This window comes from Arvicanthis niloticus, chromosome 23 (assembly GCF_011762505.2).
Source record: "Arvicanthis niloticus isolate mArvNil1 chromosome 23, mArvNil1.pat.X, whole genome shotgun sequence".
In the NCBI taxonomy this organism is placed as follows: domain Eukaryota; kingdom Metazoa; phylum Chordata; class Mammalia; order Rodentia; family Muridae; genus Arvicanthis; species Arvicanthis niloticus.
The window spans coordinates 30,547,815-30,564,397 of NC_133430.1; the positions used below are offsets into that span (position 1 = coordinate 30,547,815).

The 16,583-nt window shown below is 41.5% G+C and overlaps 1 protein-coding gene across 15 annotated transcripts in view; it reads right to left on the reverse strand.

Moving 5' to 3' along the window:
* The window catches only part of Ttll5 (tubulin tyrosine ligase like 5), a 235,626-nt gene that overhangs the window by 174,383 nt on the left and 44,660 nt on the right, over positions 1-16,583 (reverse strand). For 14 of the 15 annotated variants that reach the window (XM_076921612.1, XM_076921611.1, XM_076921608.1 and 11 more), the window contains 3 exons: positions 12,406-12,507; positions 10,484-10,575; positions 9,508-9,615 (listed from right to left, as the gene is read on the reverse strand). In XM_076921612.1, the coding sequence (XP_076777727.1) occupies positions 9,508-9,615; positions 10,484-10,575; positions 12,406-12,507 (302 nt within the window). The remainder of the gene's footprint in view (positions 1-9,507; positions 9,616-10,483; positions 10,576-12,405; positions 12,508-16,583) is intronic. The other variant, XM_076921610.1, reaches the window with a different exon arrangement.

Here is a 16,583-nt window from a genome sequence, read left to right on the forward strand (position 1 = left end):
TTGCTATTCCTGAGTACTGCACACTGAGACTTAACAGACGAGACCCCAGTGTGCTTGAGGGTAAACAGTGAGGGAGGAAGCAAGCAAGATCACCTGTTACCAATGGCAGCCACATAGGGCTTGCTCTGTGCTGGCCTCCTCTAGCCCCACCCGGCCATACTAAGAAAATGGAAACATCCCCAGAAGGCCCAGCTTCAGGATCCTTCCTTCACATTTTCTTAACTTTAAGATCTTGTTCTGCATCCCAGCTCAGAAGATATCCAATTATAAAGCATACTTCTTTCCCCCTACTACAGCTTCAGTTTCTTTTCGAAAAAGAAAGTAAAACCTTCAGCCGGACTCAGAAGACATGGGCAAGTGGTAATACAGGCTGTGACAAGCTGTCTTCTAACACTAGTATTATCCAAGGAAAGGAAGGGGTCAAAGATAACTTTCCATGGACTCTGGGTTTTCTGTTGATTCTCTTCCTCTACTTCTCCGGCTAAGGCAAGAAGCAAGCCACTATCCACTGGGCATCTCTTCTCCTAGATTGCTAGTTTTACTGTAAAGCCTCAAAGAGTGCGAGGCTAGCACGGAGCCCTGGAATCTGACTGCTGCGATGCACATGGCAGGAACGACAGTGGCACACAGGCCTCGGTATTCGTACTCTAAACACACAGACTCAGATTTCTACTCACTCCTAACATCAAACCAAGTGTCACTCAAACGACCCCTCACTTCCATCTCCTCTCCAAGAGAAAACTACCTCAGAGCTCACATGCAAAGAAAACAAGCAAGGGTTTTCTAGAAATTTACTCCAACATAAATTTCCCTATTTCAAGATTTTTTTTTTAACTTTTTAATCTTAAAAAAAAAAAAAAAAAAAACTAGAAACATATAGTCTAGAACATAGACACCTAAAGCTGTAATTCAGACCAAGAAACCTAGGACAGGATCTAAAGACCTGGCAGCCAGTCTGCCCCGCCCCCCCCATCCTCCATACAATGGCTTGGGAATGTCACTTCAGTCTAAAACACATCCTCCAGGCTCCCCAACTCTCTGGAAAAGTCACTAACTGCCAATAAATGGATATTCAGACAAGCTATAGCCTATTTCCACTTTATAAGTCAAACAGATATGTACACTCTGTTTTTATTTGTTTGCTTGAGACAGGCCTTGTTATGTAGCTCAGGACAACCTCTAACTCATGATCCCCCTAACACAGCTCCCAGGTGCTGAGACTACAGGCATATACACTAATCTAGACCTAAATATTCTAGTATTTTCATGAATATGTCAGCTTACATAGTAACCAATTAAAACCATAGAAACCAATTAAAACCAATAAAAGTTTGGGGCTTCATACATTTTCATGTCACTACAGTAAAAAAAAAAAAAAACTTAATTTAAAACGAAAAAAGAAGAAAGTACCTTGAACTGGCTCCTTTTGGTAACAAATTCATGCTTTTTTTTTTTTCAGATGCTACATTCTTTTCAATAGCTTTCCTAGTCTTCAATAACAACAACATACTAATCCTCTCCTTAATCTGAGAAAAGATTTTGTCATGTGACTCTAAATAAGACATTTAAAAGGGAAACCTCAACAGGTATGTTGGCATATATCTGTAATTGTAGCATTTGGGAGGCTGAAGCAGGAAGATCATGAGTTGAACCTGAGTTTGGGCTATACATCAAAATGGAAAGAAGGAAGGAAGGAAGGAAGGAAGGAAGGAAGGAAGGAAGGAAGGAAGGACAGAAGGAAGGAAGGAAGGAAGGAAGGAAGGAAGGAAAAAGGAGGGAGGGACAGAAGGAGGGAGAAAAGAAAAGGACAGAAAAAGTGAATGACAGAAGGAACAAAGGAAGGAAGGGAAGAAGGAAGGGAGGGAGGGAGGGAGGGAGGGAGGGAGGGAGGGAGGGAGGGGGGGAGGGAAGAAAGGAGGAAGGGAGGGAAGCAGAGAAACAATGTATAATCTACAAGTCCTATAGCATTACATAAGCAAGATGGAGTATTTGATGCTAGAAAACATTCCCTTCCATTTTTAAGAACAAAAGCATAGGATTCAACTATCTCATAAAACAGTATTTCATAACAGCATGAAGAACACAATGACAACATGAATGATACACAAACTGTATGTAGAAAGAACTAGCCACAAAAGAAGACCAATGTAAGATGGATCAACAGTCAATGAGAGCCACTATTTAAACACTCCACATTGAGTTTTAAGCAGTCATACTTAACCATTTCACTGCATCAGGGGCAAATTCCAAGAACTCACATTCGGCTAAAAGTCTGAAAATCAATGTTCTGGGAAAAGAAAAACATATCTTAAAGTGAGAAAAATCACTTTCACAGCAGTAAACTAACTTTGACTCCTGTGATAAAAACTGCCGAGATAGCAATGCCTATGGAGTGTCCCATGCTCTTGAGTCAAACGAGCCTCAATCCAATTACACTTAGACCAGGCTTGAACCTACAATCATGTGAGAGTTGAGGAAGCAATGCATGCTGCTATGTGACAGCAGAATGCCAGATCCAAGACACCTTAGTGAGGCTGGCCTCCACAGTTGGGAGTAGGGTGAAAGATAGCTTGTGTATCAGATCCAACTCTTGAAACAACCCTCTCAACAAAGACAGTTGAGGGCCTTCTTCTCTTTAATTCAACCAATCATCTCTACTCCCTTATGAGGTATAATTTAGGTATGATGAGATAGATAGGTCTTAAAGATACAGATTGATGAACCTTGGAATTGATTGTATCCATGTAGTCCACACTTGTATCAAGGAACACACAGAACATTTCATCACCGAGGAAGATCCACTTTCCTGCTAGACAGCTTATTCCTGCCTCGTCCTTGACAGCCATAACTTTTAATTCTTCCATTATCAATTTGTTCTACCTATTCTAGAATTTCATATAAATAGAAATCATACAGTGTATACTCGTTTGTGTCTAGCTTCTTGTATTATATTTACCATGTTTTTGAGGCACATCTGTCAGGAATTCCTTTGAAGGAAGATGTATAGAGGTATATAACTTATGTGCAATAAAATTCACCCCTTTAAAGTGACCCTTGAAAAAGCATCCAGCTGTGTAAACCCAACCTCAATCACGATACAGAAAGATCTTGTCACAGATGCACGCTCCAGCCTCTGTGATCAATCCTCACTTCCACATCTTTCAGCAACCACCAATGGGATTTCTGTTTACGTGATTTCCTTTTCCAGAAAGTCAAATAAATGAAATATGTATAGTCTATAGTCTTTTTAGAGTAGTTTCTTTCACATAGAATTAACCTTTGAAACTTACCTATGCTGTTACATGTGTCAAAGGTGTAGTTCATTCCTTTAAATTCCAAAGAGGTTGGTATTCTAAAATATGGACATACCACAATTTATCCATTTCACAGTTGGTGTATAGTTTAGCTGTTTCTAATTTTGGGTCATTACAAATACAGTATCAGCCTTTGTGAGTAGGGATTGTGTGCACATCAAGTTTTGTTTCTCCTAAGTAAATACCTACAAGTGGAACACCTGGTAATGTGTTAACAGTATAGAACTCCATGTATCTCTTACCTCCTGAGCCATTGCCCTAGCTGTCAAAGAGTGAGGTTGCAGGTGGAGGTGGCATGAGAGGGGTATGCTTCTGTTTAGGAGATGCTATCTAGAAGGGAGAAAAATACAGGTCCTGTACTAACAGTGTGGTCTGCATATCATATTCCTTCTGTTAGGGTGTATTTCCCTGGCTCCCCTAGGCAAACAGGTGGTAACACTTGCATGGTCCAAGAACATTATGGTCATTCTACTATGTGAACTATCATTTGTCCCTTCCTATCTGTGTCTCTCCTCTGAAAGGTAAGGACCACATCTCATTTATCAGTTTAGATCAAGTGTGCTAGCTTGTTTGCTAGCATGTCAAAAGCTGAAGTCATTTTGAAAGAGGGAACATCAATTTAGAAAATGTTCCTACCAAAAAGACAAGCCAAAAGTGCATTTTCTTGGCTGATGACTGATGTGGAGGCAGTGTCACCCCTGCGTAGGTGCTCTTGGGTTGTCTAAGAAAGTAGGCTGAGCAGGCCAGTGAACAATGTTCCTTTATGGCTTCTGTTTCAGTTCTGCCTTGAGTTCTCACTCTGACTTCCCTCAGTGATCCACTGTAACGTAGAAGTGTAAGCTAAATAAACACTTTCCTCCTCAACCTGCTTTTGGTCATGGTATTTATCACAGTAATAGAAACCTAAGGCAGAAACAATCCACTCCATAAGTAAAAACATTTAGGAAATGTATAACAAAGGGAAAGGGAGATGGTTCAGTTAAAATGCTTTCTAGGACCTTGAGTTCAGGCCCCCAACGCCCACATAAAAAGATGGGCATGAGAGCACGCACCTATGAACTCTGTACTGGAAAGGCATAGATTGAAGGATAGTTGGGGCCTGCTGGCTAGCTGAAGCAGTGAACTCCAGTTTCAGTGAAAGACCTTGTTCAAAAAATAATAATAATAAAAGGCAAAGTGGATAGTAGCTAAGGAAGACACTGACATCTGGGCTTCACATACCTGTACATACATAAACACACATGGACACACACAGAGAGAAAGAGAGAGACACAAAAATAATTAAGAACCACTGAGGGGGAGGAAAGAGAAAATTATGTATAAGCAAAAGCCAATAAAGAGTTGTTATCTTCTGGCCTACCTACTTAGTCATAACAAAGCTACCAGTCACAGTAAAAATAACAAGAATTCATTTGTTAAGAAAGAAAATAAATTTATTTAGTTCACTGCAAAGAGAAGAGCTGGCATAGCAGTAACAGAAGAACCACCTGCCAAAAATAAACAGAAATTCTCGTTAAGTAAAATTTATTAAAGATACATTAAGGAAAAAATCTGATAAAAGATGACTTTTGAAGAAAGGAGTGGGGAGTAGAAAACAGCCTCCCTGAGACCTAAAAGATCACTAAATATAGCACACCACTCATTGTGGAGACAATGTACTAAGCCCTCAGAAATAAGAGCCCCGCGGAAGCCACAGTCCCAGCAATGGAACGTGCTGGCACTAGGAAGTGCCCTCTGTCACTGAGATCCTTTTCTGTAATGAAAACGTTTTCACCTCAGCCTAGGATTTGAGTTTAAAAGCAAAATGAAAGTCTTTATAATGGGTCCAAAAGAGAATTCTGGGGAAAGTAGAGCAAGATCCCACAGGAGAATGAACTGAGTAAGAGGGGGAACCCTAATACTGACCTTTTACCTCATTCCCACAGTCACTAAGGCATCTAGCTAGCTAACGCTTATAATCCTAGGTCTGAAAGGAGTGTCTATGACTGGGCACTGTGGACTCGGCAAAAAGAGTGCTCTTTTCCAAGCCTGATCTGCTAGAAAAGATGATGTCATTGTTCCTGAGATCTAGTTACAGGCCAGCACAGGAAAATCCAGGATGTGAGGCATGCCAGAAGGAGTGGACTCATCGGAGTCATCTCTATGTGGGTGGAGAAAGAGCCAGATATCTGGCCTCAAATTTTGTCTGGCCATTTATTAGCCACATGACCCAAGACAACTTCCTTAAGCTTGCTGACTCTTTCCCCTTTCATAAACCAAGGCTTTTATGACATATGGTTGGTAGTAAGTACCACCAATGTTGTTAATGACAAACAGTAGCCTCTTAGCACCTATGCTCCTTCTACAGCAAATGCCCCTCCCCGTCTAAACTGGAGCGAGGGATAAACTGAAGAGGGGCTTACCTTGAACACTGCCCCTGCCTTCCATTCTTTTACTGTTGGTGGAGAGGTTTGCATAATGGAGAAAGCATGCTACCTTCTTCCATTCCTCTGACAATCATTTATGGACACCTTCCTTTTAAAGAACATGGCCTTACCCTGAAAAATGGTCAAGAGCAGAGGTAACAGAAAACTAAACCAGACTTCACTCAAGAGAGGTATCCTGAACATACTTGGTTCTCAGCAGACATGGCATTGGTCTCTGATCAAAGCAAGACTAAGCTAGTCAGTTCAGTGTCTAGTTGACATGATCCCACACTAGAGAGGACCAAGATCAGAGCCCATCACTTCAGCCAGTCTTACAAACAAAGATTAAACCACTGTCAACAGCAACATCTTTGAAAGACAGCTAACATCCTGTTGTTTTTGGCTGATTTTCTTCAAATGGTCAAAAAAAAATTGTTCTCATAGTGAGTAATTTCACAGTGCCAATTTCCTTAGCTTACTTAAAGACTTGCCACTGATGCCCATTAGTTCACATTGTACCACATTTTCACAATCTTGGAAGTCAGTAAAATCTGACTGTTAGAAACATGTTTTATTGGGAGAGGCATCCAAAAATCATATAACTGAAGTCCTATGATCAAGATGGGAAATTGCCAAGACTCATCCCCTGAGGCCCCTGGTTCCAGGCCGAGTCTCTTTCATTCAAGTTCTTTTTACTCACTAGTTCTAGGACCCAAAACAAAGGCTACCACTCAGGGTCTCTACTTCTATATCATGACAAATCAAGTTTATAAAATAGCATTAAATAACTAAGTTTCAGACTGCCTATTATGGTTGATATATAGGTAGTAATAACAGTGCAGACACAGGAATATAGCAGCTACCCAGGGCAAACTGATTTTGAGAAGACAAAACTGTTGTCAGTAATGCACTGCCGCGACAATAATCTCTGCTCAGTGCACAGCCAGAGAGGCGAAGAGTTACATGTGCAGAAAAAGCGCTGACAAGGAATACTGAAGGTACCTGGAGACAGTACAAGTAGCAAGGGAGGAGAAAAATCACAGGACAGAAATCCCAGTGGCAGAATGCTTCTGACAGTAATTTGCAAGCGGAAGGCCACAAACGACCCCCAAAAGCATATAGAGAGCCCCATCTCATGTTCTTTGTTTCCCCTAAAAGTACGAGTGCTCTGTTTAAACCAAAACTTCTAGGAAGCTCTCAATCCCTGTTTGCTCTGACACACATTCAAAGCTCACTCCTTATAACACACACCCTAGGGGAGGCTAAGCGTCAGAGAGAGACAAAGAGATTCACACAAAGATACATAAATACACAACTCCTATCTCACAGCGGAGGTTAATGAAGCACACAGAATCCAGGGCTGACAGGAATCAGAACCACAAAAGCCAAGGAGACAGTCAACAAGTTAAAAAGCTCCAGATGCCTGAGTTTATTAGAGCTGGGCCCAGGCAGGCAAGGGGAGAGGAGACCCTGGCTGATGGGTCTGGGGATATTTCTCTTAGTCAGAAAGAGTTGTTGCCCTTCTTTCACACTGAATTCTGAGAACCCATTCCTAAGCTTCCAACAAGCAATCAGGCTACAGAGTAAGATACAAAAAAGAAATACCCAGAAAAGCCTTCAAGATTAGTTACTTTTAGAACAAAGGATTTTTTTTTTTTAATACCAAGGGCCATGAGAAATTTACCAACACAGGCAAGCCAAGGTACAAAGGAAACATTTAATCTTGAAAGGTTTCAGCAGTTAGAGTCAATTCTGTTAGCCTCCACATCCATCTTCAAATAGAGTACTACGATTCTAAGATCGCAGGCCTTACCAAATCAGACCTACTGGAAAGTTGACTGCCAGGCCAAGAAACAATGAAAACAAGCACCCAGCATTCATTTAACAAACATTTTCCAACATTCTCTGTCTGTGAGCACAATATACTGCTCTGTATGAGGAGCAAAGCCAGTGGTGACTCTGTGCCGGCCATCACCAAGGAGCTTCCACTCCACCAGGGGAGACATACGTAACACCAGAGGGCATGCAAGAGACACTACAGAGACATGAACAGAACTGGAACCTCAGGGTGAGAGTTGACCCTTACTAAGAAGGTTAGAAAAAAAGACCACCAAAGAAGTGAGGCTTGGTTTTGCCTGGAAGGATGTTGGTGGCCTACTAGGTAAAGTAACATGAGAAAAGAAGTAGTTCATCCACAAGATAAACCAAACACACAGAAAGGCAAGGAGTTAGGAAAAGTGCCTGGAGCTCTGATTTGACATAGACAGATGAGATGGGAAGGCAGTCACAGTGACTACTAACAACTCAAGAAGACTCTGGGGAAAGCATCGATGCCTAAGATAGGAAACGTGTCACAGACCAGCACAGAACAGCATGTGGCGGTAACACGACAGGGCCCTGTGCTCAGCAAAGCTCCAGAGAAGCAGCAGAGTGGAGTGAGTCTCAAAGGAATGAGAAAATGCAAGGTAGACAGGAGGGTGTTCTAGCTAGACACAGAACCTATGCACACTGGTACACTTCCCTTCCATAGAGCTAGTTTTAAAAGCCTTTTCTTACAATTTTCTTTTCTTACAATTCTACAATTCTACACTCTGACTTATCTGCATCTTCTATTCAGTCTCAACAGATCTCTTACTTGAGCAACAGACAAGTACATGCTACTATAATCCATTAAAGAGACCAAAAATTAGAATGTCAATTATAAAATAAAGGTTATTTTTATGAAGTACAGCTTCAAGGCCAGATATGGTGCCAGGTGCTCTCTTTGCTTGTACCATCTCACTGAATCTTCACAGTTCTCTCAGGGAGAGATCTCATGGCTGTCATTTATAACCAAGAAAATGGAAATTACAGCAACTTCCTAAAAAACACCCAACCAAAAAGGGGTGCAGCAGGGTTTCAAATTCAGGCTACACAAGCCTTATAAACTACGTTCTTTATTCCTCTGCCTTCAGCCCCCGAGGAAGGCGCGCCTCTCCCATCTTTACTGTGTATCCCTCCATCCCACACTTTAACTGGTACTGCTATATCAGTTACTCTGTGTGGGTTTTTTGGTTTTTTGTTTGTTTGTTTGTTTGTTTTGTTTTTTAACCAAGGTCCAACATGTGCCCAGAGCTGACCTGGCCTTGTGGACTTTCATACTGGCAATTAGCACTAAGTTCCTATCCATGGAGAAAGCAGGCATGCACACAGGCAGCCTTGGTGTGACAGACAGACACAGCCAGTGGGTCAGGAGGTCACGGGTTTTCTGATCCGAGCTGTGAACTGCTTGTTGCACTTTGTCTGTACTATCAAAAAGATACAGTGAAACAGAAGGAGAGGAGAGGAGGGAGGAAAACAAGCCAGAGAAAGGGGTAGGGGGAACCCACTAGGAAGAAGAATAAAACAAAAAGGAGGAGTCATCGGAAAACGGGAGAAAGCACACACTGGTACCAGCCAGAGCTTCTTGGATCTGTTCCCAGTCTGGCAGCCAGAGAGCTCTGGAATATATTTGTTAGAGCTGGATTCCTGTAGAGTCTATTGCAGACTTTTTCTGGTGTGCTCTGACAGAGAGACCCACACTTCAGTTTCAATCCCTGTTCCCTACACAGAAAGGGAATTATTCCTCCAGAGACACCAATGAAAATTCACTACCTTTACCACCAGCTTCTTGAGAGAATTTGCATCTACTCTATGAGCTTAAGAAAGCAAACCCAGAATATACCCCTGACTCCTAGAAATCACTGTGCCCCACTAGCTGAGGATCCCAGACCCTTCTCACAAAACACAAGCATCTGGCAGCTCCTTACCAAAACAACTGCTGCGGTGCGGAACAAAGGTTTTACAGGCAGTGGCGATAGCTAGTTCAGCAGAAATTATTGTCTTAATGATCAGGTCTTCCACATGGGCCATCAATGCTGCAAAAACAATCTTTTGTAATGAAAACAGAAACACTATAATGCATGCATTAGTAGAAGCAGATTCCAGGTCACAGTGCAATAATAAAAGCATGTATGCTGATTCAAAAAGCATCAAAATGGTGGTCTTCCGCATGGGTGCTACAGGACCAGCACACATGCAGAGATGGACACAGGTGCAGACAGCCTGTGCAGAAGGTACAGACTGCAGAACGAGCCTTCTCCCTCTTCTCACTCTCCTAGCACCCTTTCCCTGTGCAGGAACAAAGTCTATTTACATACTGCTCCCCAGGCTGTCAAGGCTCAGCAAGTATTCTTTTTGACTCCAACTCCACTCTAACATTCTCCTACTCAGCAACAAGAATGAGGGAGTGCAACTTAGAAAAATTTGAACCCAGAGCCAATAGAGAGAGCCAATACGGTACACAAAATACCACAGCACAGCACTTAAGAAAGATACATTCATTGAAGACTAAGAGAAAAGTGATACTTTCCAAATTAGAAACAAGAACAGGGAATTGGGGGTTGTAGAAAGTCTGTTCTCTACTGTAAACCACAGGAAAAAGAACAAGAGCAGGCAGCGTGGGGAGTCTCGGCAGCATCATCAGGAGGCCCTGGTGAGAAGCAGTACAAGAGCACTAAGGAGTGAAGTCGGGGTTGGAGAGGCAGCAGTTAAGAGCACTTGCTGCTCTTGCAGAGGCCCTGCATTCGGTTCCCAGCACCCATGTAGGGCAGCTCACAACCTCTTGTAATTCCAGCTCCAGAGGATCTGCACACAGGCATGTACACACGTGCACAGACACTGCACATAAGTAATACAATTTTTTTTTTAAAGTAGAGACTAAAAGAAAAAAGGTCTGATACTCACCAGTTGTGTCCTTGCCTTCTTGCTTCAGGTACCTAAGCATGGCACTCATGCTCCACTTGTTTCCATAATCCTCCACTTCTGGATCATCACAACTAAAAAGAAAGGAATCAAGGCTACATATGCCAAGAGACCTGCCTTTCTCTGTACTTTGAGTATTTTAGATAAGCATTCAGTTTGCTGACTTCAACCTGGTTTTCCAAGGCTCTTCTGTAAGACACTCTTTTCTATCAATTTCTTAAGAAAAGCAAATGTGGAGTTTACTTTTATAAAGAGAGTAAAGAAGAGAGCTAATTCTTCCACATCAAGAGAAGTGAAGAAAGATAGGAAAAATGTGAATGAGTTTAAGAATGGTTATAATAAATTAACAGTGGGATACAGCACATCTAGTCTCTGAAGTGAACGTCACATGAGCCCAGCAAACAACCTCAATGCCATTTAGAATAGAACTGAGTTGGGATATATTAGTAAGCTAATGTACTACTGTCTTACAAGGAGCTAACCACAGGCTTGCTTTGACATACTAGCAAGCCTCCTGTCAGGGTAGTGACAGCTACTTTCCCAAACCTCTCAAAACCTCCAAACCTCCTTGTGTCCCCCTGATGACACAAGGGACTGGGGTGGCTGGAAGAGTCCCACTGCCACAGAATGGTGAGTGGGGGAGCTCCCACAAATGTCATCCTACAACCAGAGACTTGTGCTTTGCCTCTGACTTCTTGACCCTCAGCACCCTCTCCAGTCATATCCCTGATCATCTAACCTGAGGGACATGGTAGCTTTAAGCAATTCAGTGAGGACCATAGGACACTCAATGAAACCTCCTTCACTTTAGCAACTACCCAACACTTCCAGAGTCTTTCCTTCCTTCCTTGGACCTGGTGGGAACTTATTTTTAGTCTGAATAGAAAGTGACTGTTTGAGTTTCTTTTCTATTTTTCCACTTTCCTGGCAAAATTATCAGGATAAAAGAAAACAGAGAAAAAATAACATTTGCACACAGCTGGGCTGGTACTGCTTTCCACTAGTTCTTCTCTGAGAGGGCCTCATTCCTTTCTTTAGTTTTTTTTTTTTTTTTCTTCTCTTTTTCCTTTTTTTTCCCTCTGATCATTGTAGTGTATTTTTAAAAATTTCAGAAGATACATAAAAGCAAATGAGACAAACCTAAAAATTGACTACCCTAATTTTATACTTTGTAGTTAAAGAGAGTTAAGATTTTAGGACATATCCTTTTCTCACTTCTCAGCAACAATAAGAAGCTTTAGCTAACAGACTGACTGAATCAAGCATCTGCTAAATGTACTGTCTCAATATGCTTTTCCATCAGATGATACATAGTGAAGGTGTGTACTGACAAACCCATTCTGTACATACATTCTTAAGGTTAAATTCATAGAACTGGAACTACAGTGTCAAAAGATACAAATAATTTTAAGCTTTAGATATAACTTCCATATGAAATTATTTCCCCTAAGTCAAGTAGGAAAAGACAAATGGCCAAGGCATAGTCTATGGAATGAGGTACCCTACGTCTGGGTATACCATGGAGAATCAGCAGCGGTAGCAGCTGCTGCAGCAATACCTCAGAATTGATACTTGAGGGACTAGAGATGGCTCAGCAGCTAACAGCACTTACTGCTCTTCCAGAAAACCTCTATTCACTTCCCTGCACCCACAGAATGGCGAACAACCATGTATAACTCCAGTTCCAGGAATCTGCTCCCTCTTCAAGCTTCTGAGGGCACCAGGCACATGTGTGGTATGCACAGAGCCAGAACATCCATTCACAAAAAAAAAAAAATATATGTTTTTAAAGGGTGACCTCTCAGTGTCACCTATGTGTTCCTTCCTTAGCAGCGCACCCTGTTAACTGCCATGTCTCCACCCTCAGAGCTGAGGCTGACTTCTAGCCCTGACCCAGCCGGTACCTCACATAGTCTCCACTCTTCTTGTTCACGCTGTAGTTTGTCAGGTGCATGAACTGGTTCCGAATGTTCTTGGAGCCTTGATCATATCGTACAGTTGCAAACCTGACAGGAAAAACAATGGGTTAACGCCAGGAAGGTTTAGTGGAACTGTCAATTGCAGAGGCTGCAATAACATGGAGGATGTTATCATTATCTTACAAGAAGAAGGTGACAATATTATCTAATAGTGAACTCTGCTAAGTGGCAGCTGCTATGAGAAGTGTCTTCTATACACTGTCACAATCCTAAAAGCAGCTCAGTGAAATAGATCTATGTTACACCTAAATTTTAAATAGATATAAAACTAAGTATGACCCATAAAGACTAAATAACTTGGCCAGGCATGGTGAAACACACCTTTAATCCCAGCACTCAAGAGGCAGAGATCTGCCTGCTCTACATAGAAAGTTCCAGGTTAGCTGGAGTTGCAATAAGACCCTGTTTCAAAAAACAAAACAACAACAACAAAAAAAACCCAAAGTAAAAACAAACACACAAACAAACAAACAAACAAAAAACCTGAATAACTGATCGAAGATTACAAACTCTAAAATCCTGTGGCTTAAACACTCTTAGATACTGCTTCTCTTCTATCTTCTATCAATGGGAAGAATGAAAATTCAAAATATAGTAATTCACAACTTGGGAAACTCTACATAGAATACTGCCTACAGCTATGAAGCTTCAAGGAACACCTACTCAAAGTCTACACAGTGACTGGAATAACAACATTTTACAGGAGAAAAGAAAAAGGAAACATGTTTAGCACAGTGCCTGCAGACTTGAACCACACGTGCAGAGGGAACAGCCCTAGCCCTGATCCCTACTGACTTGGAAAGCCCATGACGCACTAATGAGAGGAAGCACAGCAACAGAAACATCGACAGCACAGGAGAAGGCCTTCTGAACTTAGAATGAAAGCGGAAGACAGAAGGATTGCAACATGGAGCCCAGAGCAAACGGGGCAGCCACCTGTTGTCCTGGACTACTGTTAACAGAAGATAAAAGCACAAAGCACACGTGCCTCTGCAGGCAGCAAGCAGGGAAAGAAAAAACTGTCTAGTGATGGTTGGCATCAAAACTGCCTCTCAAGACAATGCCTGTAGTGAACCCAAGGCCATGAGTACTCACTCACTGCTAGTGCCATATTGCCCCGCCCTAAAGTGCTTTCCCAAGACACATATCCAAGTGTGTCAAAAACCTAGAAGGCCACAAGTTTATTTTCATGTGATTTACAAATGGTTTATATATGCTTACCCAGACTATGAAGTCAACATAATTTTTACCGCATTAAAGGTCAGCATTCAAAAGTTTTCCTCTTCTCTATTTCTTCTCAGCCACCCCACCATCTCCACTCCCTAATTCCCCGTTCCAGAAATATACAAAAGCCAAAGGGAAAAAATAAAAAAAAAAAAAAAAAAAACCCAAGAAACTAAAATAAACAAACATGAGACCAGGAAAAAGGATGTGGATGATGAGAAAATTTTGACTAGGCATGTATGGCTAAAGAGAGTTTGACAAGCATTGTGTCTACTTGAAAAAGACCTCAAAGCTTCCATAAACTTCTACGAGTTACCATTTAACTCTTCGTTGGCACTTGGTGGCAAAGGAACTCTGCCTTTACATCCCAATCTTCATATAGAGAGTGATTCTCAGAGCAGGTGGGAGAATCACTCTCTGAAGTCTCTCTGAATGAAATGCAGAGGGACCAGGCAAGATCCAAGACTCCTAGCTCCAACAGACATTAGCTCATGGTAACGTATCACTTGCCATCATCTTCCTCAACAAGTATTAAGCATGAGGGAGAGAATGTTTTGGTAAGGAAAGGAGGGATCTCCTCTTGTCTAACTCTGCATACGTGACTCCACCTGGTCAACATGAAAAACCTAGTGAGATGGATCTGGGCTTCCATGCATTTGGACCCCACATGCTTTTCAAGAAGGTTGATTTCTACAAATCATTTTTCTTCTTCTTCATCTTCCTGTCACTAGAGTATCTGATTCTAAAACCCAGCATGGACAATATTGCAAATGTCATGGAGTAGGCTTCTACTGGGTCTAGGACAAGATGAAAGAATCGAGGGTGAAGAGAAGCGTAACAGCAAACAGCCCTGACTCTATTGTCCCTCAGCCCAAAGAACAATACAAGACCATACAGAAGGAAGGCTGAGCTTAGCCAGCTAGATCTCGGAGCTCTTGTGAATTTGGGTTAAACAGCCACATTCCCCTCTGATGACCACTGCCTTCTTGATGCCTAGATGAGAAGTCACACAGCTCTCACACCTGGTCTACTAGTCCAGGTAATGACCTTGGTAACCTACAAGTTTAGTTTGGGATGATTTTTCTTTGTTTTTGCTTTTAACATGAATGACTTGGCTAACTACCTTCTTGCAGCCCTATAAGGAAGACATTGTACAGGCTAAGAAGCAATCCCTGGGAAATATATGAGGTTATCTTGGCACAGCAATAGCCCCAAGGGCACTAAATCTATAGACTGGAGAGCTTCTGAGTGGGGAGCCAAGAGATTGGCTACAATCAAGAAAACTGAGTGAGTAAATAATAAACGTGTTAAAAGCCTGGCAGTGGTGGTGCACGCCTTTAACCCCAGCACTTGGGAGGCAGAGGCAAGTGGATCTGAGTTGGAGGCTAACATGGTCTCCATAGTGAGTTCCAGGACATCCAGAGCTACACAAAGAAACCCTCTCGAAAAACAAAATAAAATAAAAATGTTAAAGATTATGGGAGATAGCTTTTTCTGTTAGAATAGAGAAATAAAAATATGTAAAAGATAAAAGCAAGTTTATACTCTGAACTCTGAAGAATTAGAAGTGCTATTATAAGCCCATTTCCGGATAAACAAATGTAGAAATGAAGGCAGGTACACATATGACATATGAATATATGACATATACATGCTTCCCAAGTCTCTGTCCTGCAAGCCCCAGAGCAATGAGATCATCAAGTTTTCAAACCTTCAACTCTAAATGCAATTCTCCATGACCAAGTAATCAGTGGTCCTTAGAGACATAACTGACTCCAGGGCAGGGTCAGAACAAGAAGAGCCTAGAACGTCTGATACTCAAAGAATGATGGAGACATGTCAAAAGGACACAAACATCAGTGTAAACGGGCTCCTTTACTGGCTAAAGCTGGGACAAACAGTATGACAACAAAACAGTAACCAAGTAAAATAGAAATATTTCAGTCTATGTTAATAAGCAAATCAATATATAATAGGAAGAGAAAACTTTTCCTTTAAGTAAAATACAAAATAATGCAAATAAAAGGATAGTGGAATTTGAAAATCATCATCTAGTAGTCATTGCTGTAATAATTCACTTAAGCAATAAACATCAATAGCTACAAAAGATACTGGCAAAAAATGAGACAAGGAATGAGGTTTTACATGGTTTTCAACTACCTCCTCATAATTCTTGGAAATCACAGAGAGAAGATAAAGTCAATTTACAATGGAGGACTCTGGTAGGCACAACCTCTAATCAAATACTAAATAATTAGCATGTGCCATCAAATATCCCAAAATGAGAATTTACCATCACTTCTGTGGTATTCTGACCCCAAATGAATAGCCAAAGTTTAATCATGAGAAAATACAGACAAATCCAAATTGAAGGACAATTTGGAAAATGACCTGTCATTTTCCAAAACACTGAGGTCATGAAGTCACAGAAACGTTGTGGAGCTGCTCCAGACTGGAGTCTGAAGAGACTCAACAATTGAACCAAACCACCATCTTTGATGGGGTCCTCTGGTTAAAAAGAATTTAGTAGGACAGTTTGGTAAAGCTGACAGTAAAACATGACTCTTCACACTACTAGGATAGCTATTTCACAGGTCTAGATGGTTTCAAAATTCAATGTGTTAGAGGAAAGTAGTAAGTTCCTCATGAAGTTTAGAACAACAAAAGACCTAGTCATTCCACTGCTGGTGGCTGGCAAGCACTGTACAGCACAAGTGTCTTTAGACAGGACAATGCTCTCCCGTTCTCAGTGGCCACCATGAAGCATTTAGGCTTGTGACCTTTGTGTTAGAGCAGTGGTTCTCAACCTTCCTAATGCTATAACCCTTCAATACACTTCCTCCAGTTATGGTGATCCTAACCATAAAATTATTTTCATT